This window comes from Macaca fascicularis, chromosome 5 (assembly GCF_037993035.2).
Source record: "Macaca fascicularis isolate 582-1 chromosome 5, T2T-MFA8v1.1".
NCBI lineage: Eukaryota > Metazoa > Chordata > Mammalia > Primates > Cercopithecidae > Macaca > Macaca fascicularis.
Window position 1 is genome coordinate 147,551,109 of NC_088379.1, and position 13,463 is coordinate 147,564,571.

The 13,463-nt window shown below is 36.6% G+C and overlaps 1 protein-coding gene across 5 annotated transcripts in view; it reads right to left on the reverse strand.

Annotated features, from left to right (window-relative positions):
• The window catches only part of INPP4B (inositol polyphosphate-4-phosphatase type II B), an 822,790-nt gene that overhangs the window by 386,998 nt on the left and 422,329 nt on the right, over nt 1-13,463 (reverse strand). For all 5 annotated transcript variants that reach the window (XM_005555983.5, XM_045391863.3, XM_005555981.4 and 2 more), the window contains 2 exons: nt 6,208-6,424; nt 4,211-4,255 (listed from right to left, as the gene is read on the reverse strand). In XM_005555983.5, the coding sequence (XP_005556040.1) occupies nt 4,211-4,255; nt 6,208-6,298 (136 nt within the window). In that variant the 5' untranslated portion in view covers nt 6,299-6,424. The remainder of the gene's footprint in view (nt 1-4,210; nt 4,256-6,207; nt 6,425-13,463) is intronic.

Genomic DNA, 13,463 nt, shown 5'->3' on the forward strand with positions numbered 1-13,463 from the left:
AAGCATGAGAGTGAGATCTCACTGGCTCAGCATGTAGTCTATCCTGCAATGGTCCTACTCTGATCTTGGGATTTCAGTAGTCCAGCAAACGGTCCTCCACTATCTTGCCATTCTCCCTGTTTTTTTTTTTTGGTTTGTTTTTTGTTTTTGTTTTTTACCTCAAAACCAGAACAACGTGTAACTTGGTTTCATTCCTGGTCAAATCACTAACCTAATTTACTACCCTTCGATCCCAATATTCCCATTATAAGAACCCTATTATGTGTTATTTAAATGTCTAGTATAGCTCGTCCCCTCCTACTTGGAAAGTCACCCAATTCTTAGGATCAATATGAACAATATCCAAATTAGTATCCATACCCTGCATAAGCACATAGACGTCTTCTTTGAATTCTATATCTAAAGTAGTCTCTCTTTCACCCAAGTCAAGTGCCTCTCCCCCGGATATGTTCTATCCAGTGGCCTATCTTTCTGTCTACATAGAACTTAACACTATCTGAAATGATTTTATATATAGGTTTTCAACGCCTCTCCTAATATAATTTAGATGAGCAAATGACCTGTGCTTATTAAGGCTTTCACTCTAGCTTTCAAGCCCCCATTCCTATCATAATCAACCCCAAAGCTTGTTGACATGTACAAAATGTATCTTTTATTGTATCCCGTATCTGGTCATTTGGCTTGCATTGAGTATTAGCCATCAAAGAATAAATTAATTTCAAGAACATTACTTCAGAGTGTCAAGGAAAGAACACATGGAACACATATGCAAACATATGCATGCCATTCTTTCCTATGTATTTAATAGGTATTAGTATCTATTGTTTTGGATTTATAGTATATATTATGTACGTATAAAATATGAAGACATTCTCATAAGCATTCTATTGACTCTAGACATAATAAGTGGAGGTGAATAATCAACAGGAGAAAAACCTTAAAGTAGTTCATAGAAGTGTATTTTATATACTTGTCAAGATCAGTCTTCTTTATACATTTTCCACAACTGTTTCCATAAAGAAATGTCCTTAGTTTTTAAGAAATGATCCCTCTTCTTAAATGCCAACTTTATTGAAATCAAAACAATTTCATTAAACCATAAACAAACTCAGTGTTCTCTTAGGTTTTTAACTATTTCTTTCTTTGTGAAACAACAACAACAACAAAAAGTCTTGATACACTCGAAGAAACAAAATATGAGAAAACAGAGTTGCAGTTGTAGGGGTGAATTATTTAATTTAAATGCAGTCAACCTTTAGAAATACATTTAACAATGGACAAGAGATACTCAGTTTTTCAGTACATGCTTATCTTGTGCTCAAGACGCTTTTAGCCAATTAGCTTGCTCAATTGACTAAGTACCTCCTACCTTACTTATTTGGATAAGTAAGGAACTTCAGCAGAGGAACTCAATAAGCAGAGGAACTTCAGCAAGATATAATTATTATATAGCAGCACACAAACAAAGCGGACATAAATCCTTGATGGAAAATAACTTATACAAAGCAAGATGGTATCTAACAAATTGGTCGGTGTGGCTGCTTTCCTAATTTAAAAAGCAAGGCCATTGAAATTCCTAAATAATTTGAATACTTTGGTTAAGAGTACAGAATCAAATACCAAAGATTTCGTTAAAAAAATTAGATGAGGCCGGGCGCGGTGGCTCAAGTCTGTAATCCCAGCACTTTGGGCGGCCGAGGCAGGCGGATCACGAGGTCAGGAGATCCAGACCATCCTGGCTAACATGGTGAAACCCCGTCTCTACCAAAAAAATACAAAAAAAACCAGCCGGGCGAGGTGGCGGGCGCCTGTAGTCCCTGCTACTCTGGAGGCTGAGGAGGGAGAATGGCATAAACCCGGGAGGCGGAGCTTGCAGTGAGCTGAGATCCGGCCACTGCACTCCAGCCTGGGCGACAGAGCCAGACTCCGTCTCAAAAATAATAATAATAATAATAATTAGATGAAAAAGCCCTCTACCTTACTGAATTTCTTTTTCCTAGAATTTGTTCTTGTTTTACTTCTGATTAAATAAATATGCACCCCCTTAAACATGATACAAATATCTAAGAAGCTATTATTCTTTCATTAGTTGTTAGGAAATGAATAGAAATGACTCATACAATAGGTGACATCGAAGGATTTGTGGGATTAAAAAATCTCAAAAAAAATGACAAAAATATACAGTAAAACATACAAGTGTTTATCTGTAATATCCTTGAGAGAGTAGTTTTTAAAAAGTCTTCAAGAAATGTGTAGTTGAAGATCTTAAGTGCTAAGGAACCTAACAGTTTGGGAACTGTGTCTTCTAGGATCAACAACACAGTTCCATGATGACTTGAAAAAACATTCATCAAGCATTTCTTGCCATTTGATAAGACAGAATTATTTGGTGTTGTTTCTTAGTATATTTTTAAAATAAATATAAAAAAAGGAAATTGAAGTTTTTTATACTGGAAGAACATTATTATGAATAAATTATTGCAGCTGCTAATCTGTTAATTCTCTGATTCAAAAACGGAAATACCAGTGATGATAGTGTTGTTACTGAAATTTACTTGGCTTTCTAAACAAACAGCATAGTTAGGTCTTCGAACAAGATAGATTCTCTTAATTGCACTAGAAGACAGGTATTTGGCTCAGGTATGCCATTTCTTGAAGGCTGGCCACCACATTTGCCTGACAATTGCCACCCTAATTGCTCTGCTTCTTCAGATTCCCTCTTTTTCCAGCAGGCAAACAACAAAGCTTTATTTGTGCTTGGAAATACATCAAACCACTCTAATGAAACTTCACTTTTCAGAAGTACTGTCAAAAATGTAAAAAGTGAGTTTCTTCTCTTAAAAATGAAAGATGGATAGATGTAAGCTCAAGTAGTAAGAGTGAAGAGTGCCTAGCCTTTCTTTTGCTCTTCAGCTCCATTTCCAAAAACATGTTCTTTTTATATCTGATACAATCTGAAAACTCTCTAGAGAAAGAGAGAGAGAAAAAAAGAATAGCTTCATTTTTGATACTATAAAATTTTCTTGAGTTTTTCACATTTCTGCCTGTTTCTCAATGCCTGGAAAAATTTAAGTCTTTAATATTTAATTTATAGCACATTTTTAGCTATATTTGTAACAAAGAATGTTCAAAAAATGAATTACATATCAACTATGGTCTCAGTAAGTTGTATTTTAAAATAAAATATTTTAGCAAAAAATATAAATATAAAACATAATAAAAATGCATGTTCCTAAAATACTTAGAAATTCCAACCACTAAATACCAGTATAGAGTACGTATACTGGGTTTCAGTATTTCAATTTGCTCCCCAAACTTTAGAAAATATATGTTAATATGTAAAAATGTTTATACTATAATACTATATATGGTCTCTGTATATGAAATTGAATATGTGCATGTGTTAGTCTATAAAACTTAGTTTAAAATAAAATGTAAAAATACTACTGTCTTTCCAAAATAATTCAGAATCATGAAAGGAAAAAAAAAAGACCAGTCTATATAGTTCATATGAACCACATTTTTACCTTAAGTACCTCTTTGTAGCTAATTTCCTAATGTTATTTTTGCAGTCACACTTAATTCAAATATAAAGTAGTTTCCACTCATTAGTTAAGTAGTGGACTGGTCTCAGAATGCATACTTTTAATTCATCCTTGGACAAAGTTACAAATTTTTACATGTGACAGATATTTAGAGTTGCTTAAACAAGTCAAAGCTTGATTGAAAGTTAAATTCTCACACGTCACTGGCATGTTCACAAAAATCAATATGGAAGAGTCAGGGAATGTTCTTGAATAAGACAGAAATGGGCAAGAATCCTGGAAATGCCATAAAGAACACAAAGACAAACTATAGGTGGCCAGTCTCCAGCCCAGGTATAGAAAATTAGACAAACAGAGTTGCAGGAATGTTGGTTAGCAACAAAATGCAGTCACTATGTTAGAATGAGTGCTGGGCATGGAATGTGTGATCAGTAGATCTGGTTGAGAGGCAAAACTATCACCACTGAACCCTGTATCCTTGGGAAGCAAGTTAATTCCTATAAATTTGGAGAAAATAACAGCCACCTTATAGAACAATTTTAAAAACAGAACAATGTTCATAAAAATTTGTAAAATATGTATTGATGTAAGCAATGTACCTATACTTTGCAAAATACTACACAAATTCTTATATTTATTGATACAAATAAGATGGAATTTCTCACCAAGGATGAATTCCAACTGTGGTTCATTTGGAGTCTTCTGGATACCTATAAATAATAGATGCAAATTCAGCTTTAAAAAAAATCAAATTATCAAGAATATGTCAATATATATGACTATGCTTCATCGTGACCAGAATGAATAAATACAATATTTGGCAGAATGAATAAACTTGGTTTATCAGGCCTATAAATAATCAGTTCTCAGGGCAGGGCATAATATTTGTTGCAGAACTAGATGTGACTTAAGATTTGATTGGTCATTTTATCTCTATTGTTATAAAGAAACCAAGAAATGTTGTTTTTGTAAGCCATGGCAAACAGAAAACATATTTTACAACTGTGTTTCTTTTGGATGCAATGTAGACAGAAGTGGATCCTTCATAAAGAACCCCCTTACCAAAATACTCTCTTAAATGGATTTTTTCCAAGCCACACTGACCTGCTGTAAATAGTAAATCAATAACAAAAAAGATATCTTCAGCTAGGTTATGATGGACATTACAGTGCTGGTTGTTCTACTAATTTAGTAATAGCTCAAACCAACATTTTATAAAATGTTTCCATTCTTTCGGTCAGCAATGTTTAAAAAATATAACAAGATGGCTAAATAATTTAGGATGAACTAGGAGGGAAAGTGAGTCTGGGGACAAAGGTATGGAAATGGAACCATCTAATGGCTAGAAGGTAGAGTGATCAGATTATGGGAAGTGATATGGGTAGATGCCTGAAGACCACACACAGTGTAGAAGCTTCCTAAACAAGAGTGGATGACTGATGTATGAATGGGATGCCATTTGTTACAACTCAAGGGTGGCCAAATAAGTAAAACTAACATGTATGGAAAAGTAAACTATTTGGCAATAAATGAAAGAATATTATACAAATCCTTTCCTTGCTTATTTTTGCTGGTGCATTCGTCAGATACTATTTAAATTTACTGGCATTTGGTCACTAATACATTTTAAGAATTACCCTTTTGTATAAAAAGTAACTGCTTTTTATTCACAGAGTTATTTATTTATTTACTTATTTATTTTTGCACAGTAACTGTATATTTTTTTCTTCTGCTGACATTTAGCAATTGCTTTGGTTAACAATTTTTAGATTTTTCAAGAGAGGTTAAAGTGACAATCATTAGGTAGGCTTTTGTGAACTTGAAATGTCTGGGTTTTTTTAAAAGGTCATTAACAATTAACTCTGCTTTAAACATTGACAACCAAATTTCTCAAAAATGCCTCCAACCAACACAATTTTCTAAAGATTAGCTTTATAATGTAAATTAAAAGAGAAGGTTAGGCATATATTGGCCAGTGTTAAATAATTGGACTATAGGAATCTTCTGAAAAGAAAAAGGCATAATTCATGCTGAACAATAAAAACCAAACCCTAGAATTTTAAATATAAAAGCAAACATACAATTCTTCCAATGATTTTAATTACTTGAGTAATAAAAAATGAATTTTAATGTTCACATGCAAACTTGACCAAATCTCCACTGGCTCTATATTTGTGGCTTAGTGCTCTTTGGTGTGGCAGTGACAGTCTAAATTTCCAGTGTAACCATTTTTTTCTTAATGCTTTCAACTTAACTTCCTTTTGGGTTTAAAGAGAGAATTTCTACAGTATAAAAAATATTCCCATATAAGATTATATAAATACCAATAGAAGTTATTCTTAGAAAGTATTAGTGTCTAGAAGGTATACTTAAAAAGTATTAGGCTCTTAATATATATTCAAGAGCTTTGGTCTTGTTATTTGATATTTAACCGTTTCATGGATCATCATCTATCTTACCCAAGATAAAAGATGAGAGGCATATCATACACTCACACCACCAAGGTAAACAGTGCAAAGGAAAAAATATTTAGGTAATTTCATGCCATTTGTTAGAACCGAAGTTCCTATGAATCTATGAATACATATATATACGTGTATGTTTCGTCAACCCAATTTGCATCTTTAGATGCAAAAACAGGGAGGGATACACACATACTTACTTGTGAACTGACAGTCCCCGGGATCACTGGCCTGGGCTGCAGGAAGAAAGTGCTGCCCTTCTTCTGATGCCCCTTCCTCTTTAATTTCCATGATCAACCTTCACAGTTTTAAAAATTTCCAAATGTTCTTGTCCAAATGTCACTTCCAGTGATTTCTGGTTTAATGTAGATGTATCTTCACACTAAAGATCTGATATCCCACTCTGAAATTCTGTACCTAGGAAACATCAAAAGTTAAAATTTCAGTCATATTGGAGTTCAGTACAAAGCTAAAAATTAAAGGTAGGTAGAGACTGCAACTACATTCAAATAAACTTTCTTCCTGCCTACTCCACTCATACTTTCAGGACCATTCCACACAATTAATGCATCATAAAGTCTAGGTTTAATAGGTATTCTCAAGGCAATTATTACATAGTCATATGAAAGATTTCTAAAACATGACAGGCATATTATTTCTCTTCTAGTTCATTCTGAAAGATAGCAGATAGCTGTAGAGGCTGCTAAATTAGTATAAAACCTAATTTAGCAGCAAGAGCATGTAGCATCTTGTCAAGACATTACCATGTTTTGGCAAGGTGAATATTACTATCGTTCTTTCCATTAGAATTGCCCTTTATGCTCATCTCTCCATCCACCCTTGTTAGAACATTATTACTGACCACATAAAAAATAATTTGGCATCACATTCTTCTTCCAAGATGAGCCAACAGGTTGTACAGGAGAGTTTCCAACCTCATTACTATCCATGGAGTCTTTTGCTGCTCTGCTTGATAAAGGTGTAATTGTTTAATGATCATGGTATATGCTGAAAAGAATGAATCATCCTTCTAAAAAGCTAAAGCTCAAGGGGAAATGAAAGCAATGGAAAAATTGATGAAAATTAGCATGAGGAAAGAAAGACTCTCCAAGAATTTAATACTCTGTCATAGAGACAGCCTCAAATACTTACAAATTCATTTTGATATTTAGCATGATATATATGACCAAGAATAAATTTTTTACAAAATCAATGTTGTTTTAAATCAAGTTACCAGCTGAATTAAAATGTTTAAAACTATTTAAATATCTGTCCAATGCCATGTAATGAGGTAGCAGTAGTCAAGTTTGGTTTGGAATATTAATAAGGTCTCAAACTTCACAAAGCAACAACCTCACTCTTTGTGGTTCTTGGTAAAGTGGTTTCATTTATAATTCAGCTCTAGTTTGAAAAAATCTGGCAGAAATTAAATTCAAAAAGTTTCTTGAATTTTTAGAAAATAGTAGAATAAAATTATGGGTAAATACATATTGGCTTCTAAGGATGCAATCAAGAATATTTCTGGGGATAGAAGGCTATTGCACCATCAATTAGACCAAATCCATCAATTTAAAAATTATGTTTTGAATTAATAATAAAGCTTGAACAACGATCATGCTTCCTAATTTTTTTTTACCATTAAATTTAGAAGTCTTTTCTGATAAGAACACACACACACTTCATGGCACCACGTTCTTCCAAAGACCTGTGACAAATGCTAACAGTGAGATAATATCTGTAGCAGACTGCAAGGCATGTGTGACTTGGACGTGAGGACTATATAATTTGTTAACTTCACTATATTTCTTGACCAAAGACTCAATCCACAATCCTGATCAGTCATCTTCAAATGCGAAAAGGAGGCAGTATGATGAATCCTAGCAAAATAACACCTCAGCACACTATAGGTGAATAATTAATGAAATAAATGTCTAACTCTGTGTATTGGTATATGTGTACTTGTATAATTTGAGGATGGTAGGAAAAGACTGATGTAAGATGTCTACAAAGGCTCATTAATGTGGTCCCATTTTAAGCATACTACCCATGCAAAACTAATTCGCTAAGTGAAAATAAATTCAGTTTTAGAGAGAATGAAGTTAAATACACAAAACAAGAATTATGAGATAACCTCTTGATATTCGTTTATTTTCACTGACAACAAACTTAAGATTTGGTACTTGTTATCCAAGCACACACTTCAGAAGAAATTAGTCACAAAGCTCATGAAAGTAACTGCATTTTTAGCTGTTAAATAGAGCATTTACCTATGGTAATAACATACAACAGTTTATTTTCTGTGCCTACTTGTAAAATTTTTTCCACAATAATAGATTGTGGTTGTTGTATACCACAAGCATGTTTAAAAGAGATAGCTTTTAAGCATAGTTCTACTCAGGCCAGTTCTCACATCTTTTATCTTACTCAGAAGAGGTACAAGCTGAATGGTCATCGTACTCATAAAATACTCTTGGTTCTCTCACCCTCCCCCAGGGACAAAAGATGATTGGTAGTTATAGTTCAGTTATGTTTAATTGAACAATATTTCTTACTGACCACTACAATAACAGATATTTGTTAATATTTTGTACACCTCACAGTATAAATGGCAATCTGACAGACACACAAAATCATGTAAGAAGGTTATTATTAAGTAGGAAGACAAAACTAACAACACACATTGAAAAATTGGAGACATTACATAATGAGGGGGCAAATGTGATGCGCTCAACATTAGTACAGTTCTGTTCCCTCACTAGTGACAGGTAAATCAAGTAGCATCTTCGTATCAAGATAGTGTTCTGGTGGCAAATTGCAGGTACAGGAGATTGGTGTTAAGGAGAACGCCCTTAGTTGTTATGGTTCCTTTTTAATAGCATAATTCAGGGACAGTGTTGTATACCAGAGTTCTCATCAAATTTGAGATTTTTAAAAAATGGAAATAGAGATTAAAAGAAATAAGAAAGATAAAGGGATTAAAATAAAAATTACAGAAGATGAAAGGAGCAATAAGAGGTGTCAGATTTCTTAGTGATTACATGTAAAAAGTTGTAATGAGGGCAATCACTTTGCAAATATTAAATAATGCAACTTATTTACCTCACAGTCATCTACAGAGACCAAGACATGTTATTTTTTAGTCCAGTATAGAAAATGGCAAAACAAGTTGTGCTAACAAGGTGTGCTAAACCCTCTACCTTTCCTTTAGTGAACTACAGAGATGTACCTGAATGGTCAAATTCCAAAATTTTTACATAATGAGCTGAAGACACTCTTGAAATCCATGAAGTTGGAATCAGAGGTAGACAAAGACAGGTAAGGGAGACCAAGTCAGGGTTCAGGGAGTGGTGCTCCTCTCTAGGACTTTAAATCCCAGAAGGGAGGAGAACTTACTGGTGGATGGCAAGTGGATGTCCTGTCTCCATTGCAAATATAGGAGGAACCATCTTTCAGGTTGTTCCTGTGGAAACATTGAACTTTCTACTGGGAGTGGAAGAGAGCCCAAAAAGCAGATGGGCAGAGGGACACGGCCTCAGTTTAAACCCAGCGTTTCCCTCTGCTCCTCTCACTCGTGGATGAACCTGAGAAAAGACTACTGGCTCTCAACGTGTGGATAAAAAGGAACCTAGCACATGTTTCTTATAAAAGGGATATGGTGACCCTGCAGCAGAGGTTATAGTGTTGGCGTTCTAGGCCAAGAAGCGGATAGAGGATATGGCCAAAACTCAGTAGGTTTTCTCTGCCATCTAGAGACAAGATGAGGCCCAGTTAATCAGAAAGCATGAGAGAGGACAATCCATGTAGCAAGGGTATCCAATATTTTGGCTTTGATGGGCCACATTGGAAGAAAAAGAATTGTCTTAGACCACACATAAAATGCACTACCAGACAGCTGATAAACTAGGGGAAAAAAACACCAAAAAAACTCATAATGTTTTAAGAAAGTTTACAAATTTGTGTTGGGCCACATTCAAAGCAATCGTGGGGCCGTAGGTTGGACAAGCTTAGGCTACAGGTTACTCCAGCCAGATGGGGGAGCAGTGACTGGGCCAGGATTGCTGTGTCTCAATGGAGGATAGCAAGTATCCACCCAGTAACAGCATGAGTCCAACGAGTTCCATTTGTCCCCTGCCACATGGTCATGTGAGACCCTTTTTCTCACACGAGTGACACTATCTTAGAAAAAGAAGCAGGGAAAAGGGGAGTTAGCATAAAGATACTAAACACAAGTGTTTTCAATAGTAGTGAATAGAAAGTTAAAAACTTTTATTCATTTACTTTTGTTTTGTTTTGTTTTGTGCTCTCATTTAGTGAGTGCTTATTATGACCAAAATATGAAGAAAAAAAAGTCCTTTCAATAAGAATGAAACTTGCCATTCCCACCACAAATTTATTTTTTTCCTAGTTAAAATCACTTTTAATGAAATGTTTAAAAAATCCCTACATAGTTCTCCCTTTAAGATAAAAAAAAAAAGTACAGGAATTTATTGGGGGGCACGGGAGGGGGGGCCAAGATGGCCAACTAGAAGTAGTGGTGATCAGAGGCTTTCATCTAAAAGAAGCAAAAGAGCATACAAATCCTGCACCAGCCACCAAAGTATCCAGTTCTGTCATCGGGACTGATAGGCGGCTGGCATGACCCAGAGAGAAAAAGGAAGAGCAGTGTGGTGTGGCTGCCTACCTGAGAGCCACACAGGGCAGGGGAGCCCCCACACCCAGACAAGGGAGGCAGGAAGTAAGTGTGCTACCCAGCCTGGGGAACCTTGATTTTTCCAAGGAACTGTGCAACCCATAGATCGGGAAGATCCCACTCATGAACCCATGCCACCAGGGCCTAGGGTCCCAACCACAGAGCCACGCAGATTCTCAACAGCCACTTGACTGGAATCTGCTTAAGTCTGCCAAGTTTGTGGGGGGAGGGGCGGCATCACCACTGCTGCTGTTGCTTGCTGTCTAAGCCTTATGAGTTCCTTGGGGGAGGGGCAGCAGCCAACATTGCAGCTGCTAGCTACCTAACACACTAAGCTCCCAGTGGGGAAGGGCGGCAGCCATCACTAAAGCTCCAGGCCACACTTTTCCGTTGCTGAAGCCAGGGAGGCTGGATGACTGGGTCCCAAGAGGTATTCCCCACAGCCCAGCCACCAGCTATGGCAGACTACAGCCAGACTGCCTCTTTAAGCCAGACACTGACCCATCCCTCCTCACTGGGCGGGGCCTCCCTACACTCCAGCCAGGGGCTCAGGGACAGAACTCTGATCTCCCTGAGCCTGAGCCCCTAGAGAAAGGGGTGGCCATAGTCTCTGTGAACCAGCAGATTTAGTCTTTCCTTCTGCTAGCTCTGAGGAATCCAGGCAGCCCAGAAGAGTAGGTTTCCCTCCAGTGCAGCACATCCCCTCCACCACAGGACAGCAAAAGTGCTTTGTCAAATGGGTCCTGCTTCCCATGCCACCCAACTGGGTGAGACCCCCACAGGGGTCATCAGACATCCTATATGGGAGCATTCCTACTGGCATCAGATCAGTGCCTCTTGAGGTCAGAGATCCCAGAGGAAGGAGCAGGTACCCATCTTTTCTGTTCTCCAGCCTCCTTGAGTGACATTTCCAGGTGCAGGAGCAAACCAGATGAATAGGGCCTGAAGTGAACCTCCAGCAAACCACAGCAGCCCTACAGAAGAGGGAGCTGATTGGTGAAAAACAAACAAAGCAACAACAGCAGCATCAACAAAAATGTCCCCACCAAAACCTCATCCAAGGGTCAGCAGCCTCAAAGATTGAAACTAGACAAACTCATGAAGATGAGAAAGAATCAATTAAAAAAAAAAAAAAAGATGAAAACCCCAAAGGTCAGAGTGCCTCTTCTCCTCCAAATGATAGCAACACATCTCCAACAAGGGCACAGAACTGCATGGAGGATGAGATGGATAAATTGACAGAAGTAGGCGTCAGAAGGTGAGTAACAACAAATTTCACTGAGGTAAAGGAGAATGTTCTCCAAAGACAAAGAAGCTAGGAACCATGATAGAATGTTCACAGGAGCTGCGAACTAGAATAAACAGTTTAGAGAGGAACATAAATGACCTGATGGAGCTGAAAAACACAGCACAAGAACTTTGTGAAGTATACACAAGTATCAATAGCCAAATAAATCAAGCAGAATAATTTCAGAGACTGAAGACTATCTTGGTGAAATAAGACAGGCAGACAAGACTAGAGAAAAAAACAATGAAAAGGAACCAACACAACCTTCGAGAAATATGGAATAAAATTTTCAAGAAATATGAGACTATGTAAAAAGACTGAACCTACAACTGATTAGAGTACTTGAAAGAGGGAGAATGGAACCAAGCTGGAAAACACACTTCAGGATATTATCCAGAAGAACTTCCCCAACCTAGCAAGACAGGCCAACATTCAAATTTAAGAAATACAAAGAAACCTACTAAGATACTCCATTAGAAGATCATCCCCAAGATACATAATCACCAGATTCTCCAAGGTCGAAATGAAGGAAAAATTATTAAGGGCAGCCAGAAAGAAAGGGCAGGTCACCTACAAAAGGAAGCCCACCAGACTAACAGCGGACCTCTCAGAAGAAACCCTACAAGCCAGAAGATACTGGGGGCCAATATTCAACATTCTTAAAAAAAAGAATTTTCAACCCAGAATTTCATATTCTAATTTCATATTCATGTGGCTTATGAAGCCAAACTAAGCTTTGTAAGCAAAGGACAAATAAAATCCTTTTCAGACAAGCAAATGATGAGGGAATTTGTCACTACCATGACTGCCTTACAAGAGCTCCTGAAGGAAGCACTAAATATTGGAAGGAAAAACCAGTACCAGCCACTGCAACAACATACCAAAATATAAAGACCAATGACACTATGAAGAAATTACATCAACTAGTGTGGAAAATAACCAGCCAGTTTCATAATGACAGGATCAGATTTATACATAACAACATCCACCTTAAATGTAAATAGGCTAAATGTCCTTATTAAAAGACACAGACTGGCAAATTGGATAAAAGGTCAAGACCCATTGGTGTGCTGTATTCAGGAGACCCATCTCATGTTCAAAGACACCCTTAGGCTCAAAATAAAGGGATAGAGGAAAATTTACCAAGAAAATGGAAAGTGGTAAAAAGCAGGAGTTGCAATCCTAGTCGCTGACAAAACAGACTTCAAACCGCCACAGATCAAAAAAGACAAAGAAGGGCATTACATAATAATAATTCATTCAACAAGAAGATCAATTTAACAAGAAGAGCTAACTATCCTAAATATATATGCACCCAATACAGGAGGACCCAGATTCATAAAACAAGTTCTTAGAGAGTTACAAAGAGACTTATGCTCCCACACAATAATAGTGGAAGACTTTAACACGCCACTGTCAATATTAGACAGATCAGTAAGACAGAAAATTAACAAGGATATTTAGGACTTTAACTCAGC